The sequence below is a fragment of the Nothoprocta perdicaria genome, unplaced genomic scaffold (genome assembly GCF_003342845.1).
Source record: "Nothoprocta perdicaria isolate Ctin4 unplaced genomic scaffold, notPer1 scaffold_142, whole genome shotgun sequence".
In the NCBI taxonomy this organism is placed as follows: domain Eukaryota; kingdom Metazoa; phylum Chordata; class Aves; order Tinamiformes; family Tinamidae; genus Nothoprocta; species Nothoprocta perdicaria.
In genome coordinates this window covers 446,495-462,405 of record NW_020454561.1, presented here as the reverse complement: position 1 = coordinate 462,405, position 15,911 = coordinate 446,495, and the positions used below count along the sequence as shown (strand labels likewise).

The window sequence follows — 15,911 nt, the reverse complement described above, 5'->3', positions numbered from 1 at the left end:
GATGAGAGCATTTCCAGGCTGGAAGCTAGAAATCACTGCATTAGAAATGCCAATGAGTAGTGCAGTAGTATCAACAGTAGATGAAGATACTGATGTAATGATCAAATCCTGGGCAGCAAGTTGTCCACTATGTGCCTTCTTTCAGTAAAAAGGCCAGTGGTATCTTGGGCTGCATTTGGAAGAGTGTTGTGAGCAGGTCAAGGAAGGTGATCCCCTCCCCTCATCATTAGAGAGGCCACACACGGAGTGATGGAAATAGTTTTAAGCTCCCTAATACCAGAGGGATGTGGAGCTACTGTAGCAAGTCCAACTATGATGGTTAAGGGACTGGACAATCTCTTATGCTGAGGGAGGCGGAGGCACCTGAGACCCTTTAGCCTGCAGAAGACGGAAGGGCAGAGAGAATCCTGTCAGTGCTTTCAAAGGAGTCTGATTTGGGTAAATTTATTTGATTTCTAGAAGTGTTAAATATGTTTCATGCTTTTGGTATTTCCCCRCTCACCCATCTCATATATAAAATTTTATTAAAAACATTATTTGAATTAGCATGTAATTTCTAAAAAGTTGCTTGTATAAGAAAGCATTCAATTGCTCGGGTTCATATTTTTGTGCTCTTACTTTACTAACAAAAAAATTCGACTTTTAAAGTAAAGTAAGAGCACAAAAATATGAACCCGAGCAATTGAATGCTTTTTGAATGAAAACAAAACTACTAACAAAAAAAATCTACTTTTAAAGTAGTTCTGTTTTTTAAAATCTTTGCTCTGAAAATCCAGGTTGGAATTGGTGTCTTAACAGTGTCGCTGGGAGATATTTAAARCTTCTTTTTTTTTCCCTCTCCTCTTTTTAGGAAGATATGAATTTGAATGAAGACAAGAAGGCACCACTGAGAGAAAAGGATTTTAACACCAAGAAAGAAATGGTGATGCAATATATTAGTACTGCGTCAAAGTCTGTAAGTAAATCTCTATAAAGTACACAAAAAAGACTTGAAACAGGTAAATTATTCTTCTCACAGAGAAATGATGCAGGCGTATTTTTGACTGATTTTAAGGGCAAAATTTCTGTATTTTACTAAGTGCAGTGAAAGATGACCTTTACAGAAGCTGTCTTCTGTACACAGAGTAATTGTTTGTTAGAGGGGTGGTGTTCAGTGAAGACAGAAAGACTTCAGAAACCTCTGTGGTTTTGATACCTCTCTTTTCTTATGGTACCATTTTTTTTTCTCTAATTACTTATCTTTTTTCATATTTAAATGTGGAATTTATATGGTCAAGTTGTTAACAAAGTATTGCATGTGGACCATGGCAATGGCAATGGTTCATTCGTTACCTAGACTATTGTTTGTAATCGTGTATTTATTGGTTTTCTTAGAGGGTGGTGTGGAGAATTGTGTTTAATCAGCTTAAGAATTAAGTTGGCATTAAAAAAAGCTGAGTTCTTGCAAAGTGGAGGGTAGCGCCTGTGCTAAGAGCTTATATTCTTTTTGGACCGTTTGATTAGTTTAGAATTCATATAAATGATTATTAGTGTCTCACAGCTCCATGCTTGCAAAGGTAATTAAGAATAACCAATATATAATTATTACCAAATACCCCCAAAAGAGGTAATGAGGTAATTATCTACTTAAAATGAATTATCTTATTAGTCCAGTGCTCTAGTGTTTTTATTAAGGTGGCTATGTAATCCTGGACAGAACATCTTGGATATTGTTCTACATAAGAGAAAATTGTCAAAGCTGCTAGCCATTTTATGACATAAAAGTTCTAGTTTTAAATTCCATGATGCCAGAAGGTTAGAAAATCTTTAGCCAATTTTCTTAGCCTTTTTTTTTTTAAGTTATTTTCTTTGGAATTCAGGAAACTTCAGGCTATTAAGTCTCATAGCACACTTATTGTTCCCCAGCACGCAACAGCTCATGTCAAGGTTTGTATGTTCCTGATGCTCCAAGCTTCCATGCTTTTCAGAGCTGAATTGTTTTGGCTGGATGTTAAGGTGATGATAAGACATGGATGTCTGTGCAGAGTTGCTGCGTCTGTATGTTACGCTGGACCCTTAGTATCATGGTGCTGTTGATAACATTTCTCTTGAGAAAATAGTCTCAAGACCAGCTTCTATTTCYTGTGATGACACCTCCATGTGAGGAGGAACTTCTTTACTGTGAGGGTGACAGAGCCCTGGAACAGGCTGCCCAGGGAAGCTATGGAGTCTCCTTCTCTGGAGGTCTTCCAAACCCGCCTGGATGCCGCCCTGTGCCCCGTGCTCTGGGTGTCCCTGCTGGGACAGGGGGGTTGGACTGGATGATCGCACTAGAGGCCCCTTCCAACCTCAACCGTTCTGTGATTCTGTGTCTTCACCTGCATCACAAGAAGGACAGTTCAGAATGTCCCATGTGAAGTGTCATCCATCTAGGTCCTGGTCCTGTGACCACTACAGTGCCTACACAGGCCATTACTACTGATTATTTTAAACTATTTACAAAAATGTCTTCTCTCTTAAAATGATCTCTTGCACATATTTATATCACCCTCCCCATTTCTACTTGAACAGCGACAGATGTAACTTACCATTTAGAGGTATTTGAGCCATATACAGCTTGAACAGTTTTACAAGAGGAACTGCTGGGAGAAGTTGCTGAAAATGACAGCTTCTCTTTCCACGGGCTATTAATCCTTGCACTTAAACCCACAAGGAGAGTTTATCAATTAGTCTTTGCGCAGCAGGAGCTGCCAGGAGAATTTCTGGGGCTGGCTGGAGCTGCCACCCGCGGGGCTCCTCCAACAGTCACTKCAAGGCTGGGGCACGAGGGCAGTGCGGCCGGCGTCGCTTCCCTAACTGCAGCCTGTGCAGGGATGAGCAGGAATGCTCCTGGGTCAGTCGCGGAGTCACCTCCAAGTCACACATGGGCACAGCCCTGGTGCCCAGCTGCCCCACGGCTTCTGYTCCTTCCTTGTGTTAAAACCATTAGCCACATTCCAGTAGTTCCCGAGACATTTATTCACACATAACCTCTGAACATGTTAAGATCARATGCTTTTTGTACAAGGAGGTGTGTGCTGCCTGTGCACGGTATGTAAACCAGGTAGTGACCCTTGTCACTGATTCTCCTTTGCCTGTTAATTTCAAGTGGTTTGTGCAGTTTTAGCTTCTAGTTTTAAGATTGCATAGTCTCTGTTACGTAATTCGTAGTGTTACCAGTACGTTTTAGTTTAATATTTTTGTTTTCTCTCTGAAGATTTAAAAACAATTCCTCTCTACGTATAGTCATATCCAAACTGCAGGGGAACCAAGCAGCCTTGTCTGATGGAAACACAAGGTGCTGTGCCGTCTCCATGAGGTGGATGACAGTGCAGGATAGGATACAAAGCCTGTTTATGAGCTAAGCTTTGCTCCTGGAAGCAACTSTATCCTGCTCCAGGAGGAGGAAAGTGTCATTTTTCACACTTTTTGAGGACCTCTTTTCCAAAATGAGAAAAAAAAAAAATCACTGTATGGCTGTATATAGTGACCTAACGAGGCTTCCTGACTACTGCCAGTAGAGAATTTTAAGTTGTTAATGTGGTGCCTGCTGAATTCTGTTCAGGTAGTAGAGAATCAAGTGCTATTGTTAAGGAGCTCTCCTTAATGCTGTATCTCTGACAAAGGGGTCTCCTACAATCTGTAAGAAAATGGAGTTACAGGAGGGAGAAATGTACAGCAAGAATGAATGATTAAAGGTAGAYGTTTCTGAGGGCACTAGGGAGAGTGCGAATGTGAGAGAGAGRAGAGATCTTTGTGTATGAGTAAAGTGAGGAGATACCTGTCCTTATGGTTAGTGGCTGGTGTTAGTGCTGGGCTGAATCTGGGGTGGAATTGATGGTGGCTCCTGGTCCTGGGAACAGGAAGGAGGTTCTAGAGAGCCTTTAATACAGGAATCGAAGCAAGAGCAGGATCATCACGAGCTAATGAAAGTTCTTCCAAGCTCTTTCTAGGTCTATTTTGGATCTCTCCCAGCACAGAGCTTCAGATCTGACCCTCGGTTTCTGTCAGYTCTGAGTCAGTCAGTTGCCTGGGTGTAAGTTGGGAGCTCTGGTTAGCATGACCTAGTAAAGGGAGACCTTCCAACATGATTGGACCAAATGCTTGACCTTTTGCCTCATTTTGCCCCTTYTAGAGTTTGTGTATGCTCTATGGGAAAATACATGTTCTCCCATGTATTATTGGTGACATTAGGTGAAGTAGACTTATTTTCCTCTGTTTTTCAATTCCGACTGCAAGAAGAATTCTGTCTTTGGTGCCATACCTTAAAAGAGGGATACACTGAAAACCAGGGTTAGTGAAAGTTTTGTTGGAAGAACTTCAGTGATTCTGAAGATGTCCATATTAACAGAGCTTTAGCATTAGCTTTAGCACKTAGATCCAAAGCGGTTCTATTCTGATAATCCCATTATATTTTAGTCCAGTCTGTCAGGATCTTTAAGAGAAATGTGTTTATCAATATTATTTGGGAGAATTCAAGTTATTGCAGCAATTTCTTGACTAATCTTCTGGAGATCTGGTTCCTCCATCCATGTCTTCTATGGATATGTACATCCTCTGGACATTTATCCTGGGTGGATTTTTTTTTGTTGTTCTTTTTTTTTCTATTGGAAACTAAGATATTTGCAATGCTGAGACTGAATGCATTCTTTATGAACACTATTTCAGTGAGTGTGCCTGATGCATTTTTGTTTGATGAATGACGTTTTTGACTCCTGGCTGGACTATAAATTTGTAAAAATCTAATCATCATTCAGCAGGCATGGAAGGGATGAAAAACAAATACTTGAGTGAAGGTTAGCCACTTAGCTGTTGAAACTCTATGAGGACTAATACAAAAATAAATGTACTTTGTGTTTCAGGGGAGCCTCAAGAAAAGTAGGAAGATTTCACCACAAGAGTTTATGCAGGAATTAAAATCTGGATCAACGGATGAAAGACTAGTCACTTGCCTAGAATCTCTTCGTGTGTCCTTGACCAGTAATCCTGTCAGGTATGAGAATTTGAACCTCCTTAATACATATTGCAAAGATTACTTGTATTCTTACTTCTTCAGGGATTGTTTCAAATTCATTTTTTGCAAAGTTTCTGAATACTGTTAAAATCTGAATTTATAATTGTTCATTTTAAAATAAACCTCTTCAATGAATGCATTACATTTTTTTGTCTATTTTAAGGTAAACTAATTGAGTCAAGGAGTGAATGAAACACCTTAAGTTCTTCTGTTGTATAGAAAGTCAATTTGGGCTTTTAAAATGATCAGTTATGTTAATTTGTATCTATGATGAAAATTCTCATTATTTTAATGAGTCTTTGAAATACCTATTTTTACCTTTTCTCTCTCTCCAGCTGGGTTGAAAACTTTGGCCGGGAAGGTCTGGGGCTGTTGCTGGATGTTTTGGAAAGACTGGTTGAGACAAAACAGTAAGAACAACTTTATGTAAGAATTGTCAGCTTTTTTTAATATTCATTCTTAAACAGAATTTAATTAATTATTATTATTATTTTTTAAACAATTCAGCCAGGACAAAACTGTGAAGAGGAGTCAGCATAAGGTTATACAGTGTTTGAGGGCCTTCATGAATAATAAGGTAGGGGTTTTTCTTTAATATGGAAATCTGAGTTACTTCATTTTACGATGGATGGATGTAAGCCTGTGCAATTTGTGGAAGTGGTGTGTTGATCAACTTTGGTTTGAACTTYTTTCTGCTGAGATCCCCTATCTGCAAAATATAGTTGGATTGTAATGCAAACTTTTTGTTGCTGATGTATGCACTTACTACAGAATAAGTGATGTCATTTAGATTGTTCAATAAAAATAATAATAGAAATATTTAAGGAATTTAAAGGTCATTTGAAATTCCAACTGAAGAGAATTGGACACTGAATATATGAAGTTAGATTCCTTCTCAACCTCCTTGATTTTTTGGTTTTTTTTTTGTGTTCTTTAGTATGGATTGGAAAGAATTCTGGGAGAAGAGAGGAGCCTTTTGTTGCTGACCAAAGCGATTGATCCCAGGCAAACCAACATGATGACGGATATAGTTAAACTTCTTTCTGCAATATGCATTGTTGGAGAAGAAAGCACGTAAGTGCTGTATACTCCTGGAAATAGTAAGGTCATTTTTGAATATCCAAAAGCTGTAAGTAAATGAAATGCTGAATTTTTGAACTTAAGTTGAAAGTAATATGTATACAGCATACTGTTATCATTTAGTCAGTTTTTGAAATCATTTATATGCTGACTTTTATTATGGTCAATTGATAATTTTTTTGATACGGTGATACACTAATTAGACGGAAACAGTCATGCAGCTTTTTTTTTTTAAACATTATTTTAAACTATCTTATCCATTTCTATCAAGTCAGTTAGTCTTTGTCTTCAAAGTTCTCCAAAAGGAACAAATAATGTTTGAATTTCTGAGTGAAATCCTTTTGCTTTCTTATAGCCTCGAAAAAATTTTGGAAGCTGTAACAGCAGCAGCAGAAGAAAGAAATGTTGACAGATTCTCTCCTATCGTGGAAGGTCTCCAGGATAACTCAGTTCAGTTGCAAGTAAGCAAATTTTTGAGTAATTAGTCTTTACCGCAAGCGAAAATGAGATCAGATGTTTTTGTGTCTTCAGAATAAAGATTCTGAATAAAGTAATCTGAAGATTTGTTCGAGTCTTCAGAATAAAATAGAAAAGGGATAATACTGTTTCGAATCAGGTTTAAGCTTTGTAATATTTTTATAATGTCTTAAAAAGCAGCTTGAGAATTCTGTGTTGAAAAAATATTGGATGTTACAGGGTTAATTTGATATTTGAAAACGTAAGTTCCTGTATTCAGATRCAAAAAGAATTATCTCATTTCTGGTGAAATTTCAAGATATGAATTAACAATAAAAAAGCAAGAATTTCTGGTGAATGCTTTTTTGTTCAAAGTGTTGAGAAAACTGTCTTTTATACCTCCTTCCTAGTTTCATAAAACTGCACCCAAGTAACAAGTTTTTTTAACTCATTTTTAATCTGCAGTCTTACTTAAATTGGAATAATTAGTTTAATTCTGACAAATGCAACTCACAGTGTATTTGAATGATTATTATAAATAATTTTAAATAATGTAAATATTAACTCATATATAAATATATATATATATAACTAAGTTGACCTGAGTGTTGGCATAATTGTCATTTTCTGTGTGATGAAAAATGACAAAAAATAGCTCAAGTTTAGAAGGAATGGTTGTTTTGCTCCAACTTACCATTGAACAGTCTGTGTATAGTAGGCAAGTCTGCTATTTGTTTCAATCTGCTTACAGAAAAACTATCAATGAAGAAATTTGTAAAGATGGAGATATTTTAGCTTAATTATTAATAGGATTATCATTTGAAAAATTGCCACTTTTTTCTTACTTTTTCTAGCTTCATCTTCCTCTTATTAAATTTCACTTCTAACATGGTATTTAAACTTAGTTACTTGGATCTGAAAAAGAGAAAGAGGACTTTAATTCCTTTTCCTGTTTTTTCCTGTTTTTTTTTTCCTGATAGCAAGATATTTTTGAATATTTGAAGATGGCAAGATATTTTTGAATTCTCCTGTCATAGATGTAGCAGAAATCAGTGACTAGAAACTGCAATAGGGCAAATTCAGCTTTGAATTCCTACTTACTTTCCTAATAGGAGGAATAAATATCTGTGGTTTAATTTTGCCAGGTGAGCTGATAGCTGGGGCAAAGATGACCCTGAAAACAAGATTTGCATTAATCTCGTTAATTAACAAACTCAGCATGTGTATGTGGGTTTATAACACTGCATTTTTGATGTTATGTATGAATATCAAATCAAAGAATTTTGAGATTCTCTTCTTTTTTTTTCCCCCTCTTTCCCCTTGAGACTTGGTGAAAATATGTAAATGTCTATGAAGCTTATTGCTCTCCATTATCAATGGTTATAGTCAAATTCTGTGCTCAAGAACTTCAGACTGTAATTTAGAATCAGGAAGATTTCCCATTTCCTCCCTCCCAGTATGTTGCATTAGCTAGAAATGTGTGTTCACTTCACATGCTTTATTTGCTTTTTTTTAAGTATATTGTCCTGACATTGGTCTAATTTGGAAGGTGCTGATATTGGGACAGTGCAGGTTTTTACATATACAAACATACATAAACACACACACACCTTTATGTGTGTGTRTGTGTGTGTATATACTTATTTCCACTAATGCCTTTGCTCATATATTCAAATCACACTGATAGCTGTTAGGGTCAAAAGGGAGACTTWGTGTTGGCAAGCTGGAGTGGGGCTGGACGGAGAACTTTGCTGTGAGAAATCCATGTTTGAGCCGTGGCTGGCAGCTTTGTCTGGGGCTCAGGCTACAATTAAAATTTTAGAGAGAAAAAACTTGGATGTTTTGTTGTGATAGGGCTGGAAGAAGGACTGTAGAAGGAAATTGTAGACTGCAAGGGGGAATATAAAGATCTGGGAATTTAGAGCTTTGGAATCACTTTCCCAAACTTGACATAAATYTCTAATAACAGTAGAGCTCTATCTTTTGGTATTTTGTAGGAAACATCGTACATCTTCAGTATTGATTTTAAGTATATTACGTCATATACTTGTTTTCTAGACTGGGAATTCTGTTTCATTTAGCTTGGAAGGTAAATGATGTTCATTTAATAATTTCCTTTTTAGTAGGATTTTGCTCCCTATGTTAGCATCCTGGAGATGATCGACGGTCAGGCTTTCAGAACCCTGTAATTTTGGCAATTCTGGACAAAAATCCAARTGCTCAAGTTGGTTTTAGTACTGGTTTAGATAGTTAACTTAATATTTATTGACTAGATTTCACACCATCTCAGAATGTCTGAGGTTGGATGGGGTGTCTGGAGATCATAGTCCATCTGGGTCACCATGGCCAGGCGGGTTTTGAAGATCTCCAAGGAAGGAGATTACACAGCCCTTCTGGGCAGCTGGTTCCAGTGCTCTGTCCTCCTCACAGGAAAGAGGCTTTTTGATTTGTTCTCTTGTTTTGTTTTCCTTGTGTTCAGAGGGAGTTTCCTCTGTTTCTGTTTGTGCCCGTTGTCTTTCACCCTATCTCTGGGTACCACTGGGAAGAATCTGGCTCCCACCTTTTTATGTCCTCCCTTCAGATAACTACATGCTGATGAGATCATTCACCCTCAGTCTCCTGCCTAAGCAGTTCCAGCCCTCTGAACTAGGATTTTATCACATGATAGATGATGCAGTCCCATAGTCATCTTTATAGTCCTTTCTTCTTGATATGAATAAGACTAGAAATAAAAATAATTAGAAATATTTTCAAATAGGCAGCTACCAATATTGATAGCAGTTGAGACATCAAGTATAAAGAGGGAAGGTTGTCTCCTCATTACTAACGGTTTGGATCCTTCTTGCAAATACAAACACTTTCAGACTTGCTGTTTATGGGGATACTCAGCTCCAATGTGCTGCTGTGTGGTGAGATACCTGAATCGGAACAAAAACTTTCATCCCAGTTGTTAGTTTTGTGGCTTTGTCTTTCTGAGGATTAAACCAAGCACTCTGGCTAGTTACGGCTTCTTGCAGTACTTCTATTATCCACATTTGGTATTTTCTTTTGGTCTCGTGTGGAAGATAACTGTTATTAGGAAGCTCCTTCTAGTTGTAAAAATTGCAACAGTTACGTTAAATTACAGTAAATTAAACAATTCATTAAACAATGAAAGATACGCTTTTTTTAGAAACATTAGAGTAATGCTCTAGGTAAATCCAAATGCATTTAATGTAACTATTTAACTGTATTTTAGGGTGACATTGAATCTTTCTTTTTTTTTTTTTAAATTTAAACACTTTCAGTAAAGAGCTATTTGTGTTTTCAGATGGCACTCAACAAATGCATAATAGATTTTTATTTTATTAACCAGAAAAAATCAAGATTCTCTGTGTGAATCAACTCAGCTTTTCTAAAAGTGAAACTGACTGGGTGTTTAATTTGCCGGTGAACCAGGGTCTTTCACTCGGTGTTTTAATGAGACAAAATTTTGCAGTTGTCAGTTATTTGTTGCACTTGGCTTGATTGTCTGCTCGATGTCTGAAGGCCTGCTTTGTGACAACTCGGGTTGACACTAATGACTGACCTTTTCACTCTGAGTTGACCAACATTACTGTTATTTGAAGGCTGAGTAAATGAGAAGATTTTTTAAGTGAGAGCTCTACTTTTTGAATTTGCTGAAAACAAAGGATGTCATCCCTTTTTTCTTTCATAAAACGCAAAATTATGGAAAGACAACTCACATGTTTTCTGGTTTAGACAGAAGGCTGGTGATCTCTAGCTTCAAAAAGATAACCATAGCCAGGAGTAATACCAGAGGTTTTGGTCTTCTCAAAGACTTCTCAAAGTGAAGTCTTGTACCGTACGTATGGTGGCACCTGAAGGAGCCAATTGCTGTAGCTATTCAAGTGGTGGAAGCGGGAAATACTGTTCTTCTCACAAAACCCATTTTGATGTGTATAAGAACGAAGAAGTAGCAAGTTGCCCGGTTCTTCTTGTAGAATTAAGCRACCAATTCCACCCTCTCATCCTCCTCCCTGCTCAAAGGAGTGGTTAAGCTGCTGGAGGCAGCAGTGCCGGTAGCTCCTGTAGGGATGAGGCAGCTCCTGCCAGCCCCTTCCAGCCTCTCCGTTAGGCCCGGCAGGAGGAATAAGGCTGCAGCAGAGGCGCAGCTTGTTCTTCTGCAAGTGCATTCCTGAGACATGGGCACCCACCTGGCCTGTGAAAGCGTGCGGGGGGCCTCGCTCATCGCCCACGAGAAGCTTCCCTGTGACAAAGGAAAAAGGTCTCATCTGTTCACCTCTAGCGTTATCTTTCAGTGTTCATCAAGTGTCGAGGAAACCATTTCATTTTTTTCTTTTGGTAATATGTGGTATTAGTATACTATGTCCTACATATTATACTAACGTAGGACATATACATATGTATAATATGTGTATCTGATAYCTCAGTAAGTATTCGAGTTGAGGGTGATTTGTAAGACTTTCAAGACAATTTTTTTTTTAATTCTATAATTCATTTCCAGCTTCAGTAACCTTCCTTTTTATTCAGTTGCCTTCCTATTTCTGGGGTTTCATCAGTCTCTGGAGAGTGTTCAAACCAATAACAAATAACAAAAAAATCTGTTGCAGCAATAACAAATAACAAAAAATTCTGTTGCAGCAAAAAAAAAAACTTTATTTTTTTTCTTTTTTTCCTCTCCTCAATGTGAGAAATATTAACATGTTGCTCCAAAAATCTAAATGCAAAATGGGTGCTAGCAACAGCATTTATGCCCTTCATCTAATAGTGAAAACAAGTTTTTAATCTGCTTGTTGCCCTATTTCTGTAGCATCTTTGCATTATAGCTGTTTAGTCTGTGGTAGATCACATTACTATCAGTTTGAGATGTATTCTAGTTTTTATTTTTCTAAAGAGCCTCTCCACTTTTTTACTGAATGTTCTGGGAACTGTTGTTGCTCTTTTCATTCCATCTCTATGAACACATGGAGAACACATTTCCTTCTCCTTTTCCTGACAGAAAGCGTGATACTTGTGTTTAAGACAGTGAATTCCAGAGCTGCTGCTTTAATTTTAATCTCTTGAAATGTTGCAGCRAATGTTCAAAAACCTTGTTTATCTTCTACTTTGGACTTACAAAGCATGTTGTTATGAATTTTATTGGCTATGCATCCCCTGGTATCTCTTCCTGTTCTGAAATCCACAGCTTGTGTGAATTCTTGTGTAGTACTGAAATCAGTAGCAGGAGCAGTGTGTGTTTCCAGTATCCCTTCTGTTGAAGCACTTCCAGCCTGGACTGTGTCTGTCTCTGACATAAAGATCTTTGTTTTAGGATATGCCTGTAAAACTGCCTGGTGGTGAGGAGACATGAATAATGTTTGCTAAAGGGCCCCTCTTTCAGCTCCTCAAGGCAAGACGGTTCTTGAGCCTGCTTGGACAGAATTCAGCTGACGTTATCTTTCAGTAGCATGGGTACTGGTTGTCAGATGGGTTTGTTACAGCCTTTTTCATTCATCACAGGTCCCTCTATTCAGATTTCTACCAATAGACATCTATATTTGCAGCTTTCAGGGTTGTGCAGAACCACCTCTCAGCCCCTGACTCTTGGGTGAAGCAGCTGCCTTGTGAAACTGATCCATAGGACACCTCTGTCACTTGTCCTGAGATATTTTAGTGATGAATCTTTTGATAATGTTCATGGATTCTGAACATCAGCAGACAGTTTCAGTTATATCAAAATTTAGCCTTTTTAAAGAAACGGCAGCAAATTCCATCTTTTTAATCACACACAAAAAAAAAAAAAAAAACCCAAAAAAACAAGGACTGATCAAAGTCTGATGCCCTAGCTAAATTTGTCTGTGTTTACAAGGGAGTTGATTTGTGACTTTTTGTCTTTTGTGTTTGAATCTGCCCTGTTTCTGATTAATGGAAATAACAGTCTAGTTCCAATGTGTCAAAGTTCTCATGTGGCTCAGGGAACTGACACATACGACTCATGTCATTTAGGAAATGACCAATCTTCTGGACCTGCTCTTGGAAGCTGGGTGGGATAAAGCTAATTTCTGGTGTTACTAAAATGTTAATATTCACAAACTTGTTTCTTTTTTTAATAGAATTTAAGACTCTTTTCTTTGCAGTTATAGTTCATTAAACAGTCCTCTCTTGGGGCAATCAAACTTCTGAGTGAATGAACAAATTTCACATTATTATGGTAATGTTGGAATTAAATAGTGTATGCTATGCTAATTGTTATATATAAATACCTATTTTCTTAAATTTCATGAAACTACTCAAAGGTAGATTTAAGGAAGGTGCGCTGCTTAGACTGGTTTGCTTCTACCTGTTCAACTTATTTGATTCTGTTTTTTTTGTAGATTTTTCTTTGGAATTTTCACTAGTGTTTTATTTCTGTATTCCTTTAGGAATAGTGTGCAAACACAGTCAAGTTGGTATTTTTATTTCTGTCTCACAAAAAGCAAAACATGTTCTGTTATAATCAGCCCTGCAAATTCCCACTTGAGTGAATCTGAATCAAATACTAGAGTAACTCTCCTTGTGAAGTGCTTTAGCTCATACTTCTCATGTTGGTATCCTGTTGCTGTCCTGTTTGCATAACATGTGCACATGGACCTTATTGATTTGGCAAATGAAAACAGCAAATATCTTAGCAGCAAATACATCTGTACACATCCTTGCATCTATGTTGCATTGATCCATCAAAGAAAAAACTGTAGTTTGTTCTTATCGTAATTTTACATGTACCATATGTTGTTTAGTATCTAACTGTATGTTGTTGATCTTCTAAACCAAATCATGTGCCAAATGCTGATTCCTTGCTTAGATGAGCATCTGTTGTATGAGGAAAGACTAAAGGAGTTGGGTCTGTTTACTCTGGAGAAGAGGAGGTTGAGAGGGGATCTGATAAATATGTATAAGTACCTGAGGGAAGAATGTAAGGAGGAAGGGGCCAAGCTCTTCTCAGTGGTGGCCAGTGACAGGACAAGGGGCAATGGGTGTAAGTTGAAACACAGGCAGTTCCATCTCCATGTGAGGAGGAACTTCTTCCCTGTGAGGGTGACAGAGTCCTGGAACAGACTGCCCGGGGAGGTTGTGGAGTCTCCTTCTCTGGAGATCTTCCAAACCCACCTGGATGCCACCCCGTGCTCTGGGTGTCCCTGCTGGAGCAGGGAGGTTGGACTAGATGATCTCTAGAGGTCCCTTCCAATTTCAGCCATTCTGTCGTTCTGTGATTGTATGTCCTTTTTTTTTTCCTAGTAATGCTTTGTCTTGCACGAAAGATAAGAGTTGCCGTTCTGATGTAATCGAGCAATGTGGCATTTCACCTCCTGCAAAATGTAACTGTACCCTTGCAGTACACCTGATACACGATTAATGTTGAGTATGTGACAGTGCTGGCCAGTGAAGTCTCTAATCAGTGAAATACCTCAATAATGTCAAAAGGAGTGCAGGGATGGAGTTTGTGTACTGAGCTACAGCATTGGAACAGTAGAGCAAACTGAGTCAAGAAAATAAAGTCYCGTCAAAGCCAATATTCGAGACAGAAAGCACAAAAAAAAAAAAGAAAAGAAAAAGTGATGGTATAACAAGTCTCAGCTAAATAAGCAAGGTAAAAACTGGAAACAGTACAGTAAAATCTTTGGCATTCCTGATAAAGAAAAATGCAAATACTGATCAAGTGATTGGTAAAGCAGACCTGTGCTGAACACAAGTATGRAAAGGTTTAAGAATAAAGATTTCAGCCCAACTTAGAGTACAGGAGAATTGGCACTGAATTTTAACTGTTCACATTGCCTGCACACTACACCCCTTGTTGGATTCAAGTTACAGACTAGGTTGACCAGTTGYTCTACCAAGTCATTGCACTGCAAATTTATGCATCTTATGGGCCTAAGGAAGATAAATTCAAAGCCAAGAATGTGGTGTTAACCTGCACTAAACTGTTAAGAGCCTAAAATGGTTATTTACACATCTCCCCTGCCTGTGCTTCTCCGTGCTGCGTTTTTGTTTGGCAAACTATTACTGGTTTGCTATTAGTTACAGAAATGTATATGAGGCAGGCTTCCACGAGCTAAGCAAAGGCTCAAGCATGTGGGGCTGCAGTCATTCAGTCATTAGACAACTGCTGTTGCAGGCAAATGAGCCAAAGCAGAGGCCCTGGCAGCAAAGCCTGGCAGGTCTGCAGGCCCCTGTCCCTAGGCCCATGCCAAAGCCTCTCGTCTGTTGATGGTGAAAATACCACCGTAATAACACATATTTACTGGGTTACCAGGCTGCAGCCACGTTCAGAGCACGACTTTAAAGTGTCGTGGTAGACAAAAATTGAATTTGAAGAGAGTGCAATGTACAGAAATGCCTGATTTTTACAGCAGGAGACTCTTAATTCTCTATTGGCTGCTGTTAAGACAATTACTGGAAGATTTCACTCAGTCTGGCTTTTATTAACTTTAGTGTTTCTATCATTGTATGAAGCTTTGGATATAGGTAAGTCTAAAGACTGTTTTTATTTATCCTTTGATATTTCCACTGCTCATGCTTTGAGGTTAGCATGGCTTCTTGTTGATATAATGTTGACACAACAGTAGCAAACAGCTATTGAAGTAAATGGCATATTGTAAAAACACAAGGTTCACAAAGGGTTTTTTTTTTATTTGAATAAATGAAAATATGTAGTAGTAAACTTGAGAGTTTCTAAAAGACTAAACAAAACTGCCTTATAGCTAAGGAAATAGGACAGATCTAGTGGGGAGGAGAAGTCATAGCTCTAATGAGCTCCACAAAGGTGAGGAATCCACTGTAGCAGGTTGTACAGAGAAAAGGGATTTTAAAGGAAGTTTTAAATATGATAAGAACTTTTTCAAGGGACCATACTTGTAGTTTTCCAGATGAAAACTTTTCATAAATAATAGTAGTATTTTGTCAAATTATAGTTGCAATGCGTAGTAAAATTCCTTTATCCTGGAGTTCCTTCAAAGCTTTCTGATATGACATTGCATTATTTTGTTTCCTAAGTTTTTCTTTTTTTCTGCCAGCCTTTCAATTTGTGATATATCCTGCCCATCTCCAAGTGTTCTACCATGGGAATTCCTTTCACAGACAAGTAGAACTTAAGATCTCCTTTTTAAGAGCTTAAGTGTTGCTGTGCCTTTTGTTTCTTTCTGAGTGTTCTGATTCACAGCAGGATATTTTACTGGCCTGACAGTTCCTGTTACTCTRCTTAGTTTTATTTATTTTCTTTCATTTTGGAGGTGAGCAAGGGTGGAARGAGATGTATTAATTCTAAAAGTTTTTTTGTAAATTTTCCCTTTTTTTTTTTTTATGTGCCTTACTTTAGTTTTATGTT

At 37.9% G+C, this 15,911-nt stretch overlaps 1 protein-coding gene across 1 annotated transcript in view; it reads left to right on the top strand.

Annotated features, from left to right (window-relative positions):
* The window catches only part of DIAPH3 (diaphanous related formin 3), a 185,000-nt gene that overhangs the window by 18,551 nt on the left and 150,538 nt on the right, over window positions 1-15,911 (top strand). The window contains exons 4-9 of the mRNA XM_026034312.1: window positions 851-955; window positions 4,881-5,011; window positions 5,368-5,442; window positions 5,540-5,609; window positions 5,970-6,106; window positions 6,468-6,573. Coding sequence (XP_025890097.1) covers window positions 851-955; window positions 4,881-5,011; window positions 5,368-5,442; window positions 5,540-5,609; window positions 5,970-6,106; window positions 6,468-6,573 — 624 coding nt within the window. The remainder of the gene's footprint in view (window positions 1-850; window positions 956-4,880; window positions 5,012-5,367; window positions 5,443-5,539; window positions 5,610-5,969; window positions 6,107-6,467; window positions 6,574-15,911) is intronic.